This window comes from Penaeus monodon, chromosome 25, assembly GCF_015228065.2.
Source record: "Penaeus monodon isolate SGIC_2016 chromosome 25, NSTDA_Pmon_1, whole genome shotgun sequence".
Lineage (NCBI taxonomy): Eukaryota > Metazoa > Arthropoda > Malacostraca > Decapoda > Penaeidae > Penaeus > Penaeus monodon.
Window position 1 is genome coordinate 33,424,784 of NC_051410.1, and position 1,141 is coordinate 33,425,924.

The 1,141-nt window shown below is 32.5% G+C and overlaps 1 protein-coding gene across 9 annotated transcripts in view; it reads left to right on the top strand.

Annotated features, from left to right (window-relative positions):
* Positions 1 to 1,141, top strand: part of LOC119589157 — an 11,740-nt gene that overhangs the window by 4,099 nt on the left and 6,500 nt on the right. For 4 of the 9 annotated variants that reach the window (XM_037937736.1, XM_037937741.1, XM_037937740.1 and 1 more), the window contains exon 2: positions 532 to 667. The exons of 3 other annotated variants lie outside the window; for them this stretch is intronic. In XM_037937736.1, coding sequence (XP_037793664.1) covers positions 609 to 667 — 59 coding nt within the window. In that variant the 5' untranslated portion in view covers positions 532 to 608. Of the gene's footprint in view, positions 1 to 512; positions 668 to 1,141 lie in introns of those variants that run through there. 2 more of the 9 variants (XM_037937737.1, XM_037937738.1) reach the window with 2 other exon arrangements.

Genomic DNA, 1,141 nt, shown 5'->3' on the forward strand with positions numbered 1-1,141 from the left:
TATGATAACAAATAAGTCTGTTGTCAGTGATGTGATTTTTTATTTATCATAAATATTGTTAATACAATTAAAGTTCATTTACGACTTGGTTGTAGTGACAGTTTTTTTCCTATCTTATGATAATTTGGAAGACAATTAAACTAAAAAAAAGTCTTAGTTTTGATGTTTTAAGAATTAAGTTAACAGTATTGGTTTGTATTTTCCTTTTGCATTGAATCTGTAATATTTTACTCATTTTTTTTCATCAGAGAAAATTTCAGCTTGTGCCTTCTGTATGAATTTAATCCCATTTCTATAAATCATGATATGGTGATAAGTAACTATTCACAATAGCGTAGAATATTGTTTAAAATTTTAATTTCTTAACTTTCTATTAATGAGTAGGATTATTAACTTGCTTAATATTGCACTGTCATTGTTTTCACCAGTTTCAGCTAACCTGATTTATTCATTGGCATTTTGCTTTCTTATGTGATTTTTTAGAAACCTGTTGCCATAGACATGCATGAATATTTGTAGCACTGTTAACAGCTGATTGCGAGCACACGAGGCTGTGAGCCAGTCGGCAGGTACAGTATCTTAGGACGAAACACCTCCACGCAGCCAGCATGACAGAACACTTCTTGGACGTGGAGCATACTGCTGGTCCATCATCCCACAGACTGTTGTAATTAAGAATCCTTATTTTGACAGTTGGGCTCAAGCACACATTAACAAGTACACACTGGTTTGCATGCTCCTTTAAGTCTTTGGGAACAAGAATCTTGCTTGGCATTTTTATCTTTTCATTAATGTTTCTCCCATTTTCTTTCCTGTTCTAATTCAGAAAGGATATGGAAGAGTATACAAGATAGAGGCAATTATGGGAAGCTTTTGTTTACTTGTATACTTTTATCTGGTATACTTTGTCTGAGTGTAGTTCTTTGTATAAAGCTTACCTTAATATCACTGATGATCAGTCAGTCTGAGGTTAGACAACCTGACAGGTATTGATTCAGGTATATGCCAGGCATGAAAGAAGTTCTCACAGATGATAGTTTGTTTTCAAGAGGATTTATACATTAAACAAAATTCTTCGGTCTCTATATGATAAAATATAAAGTTGTTATATTGAACCACATAATTTTACAAATTAGATTCA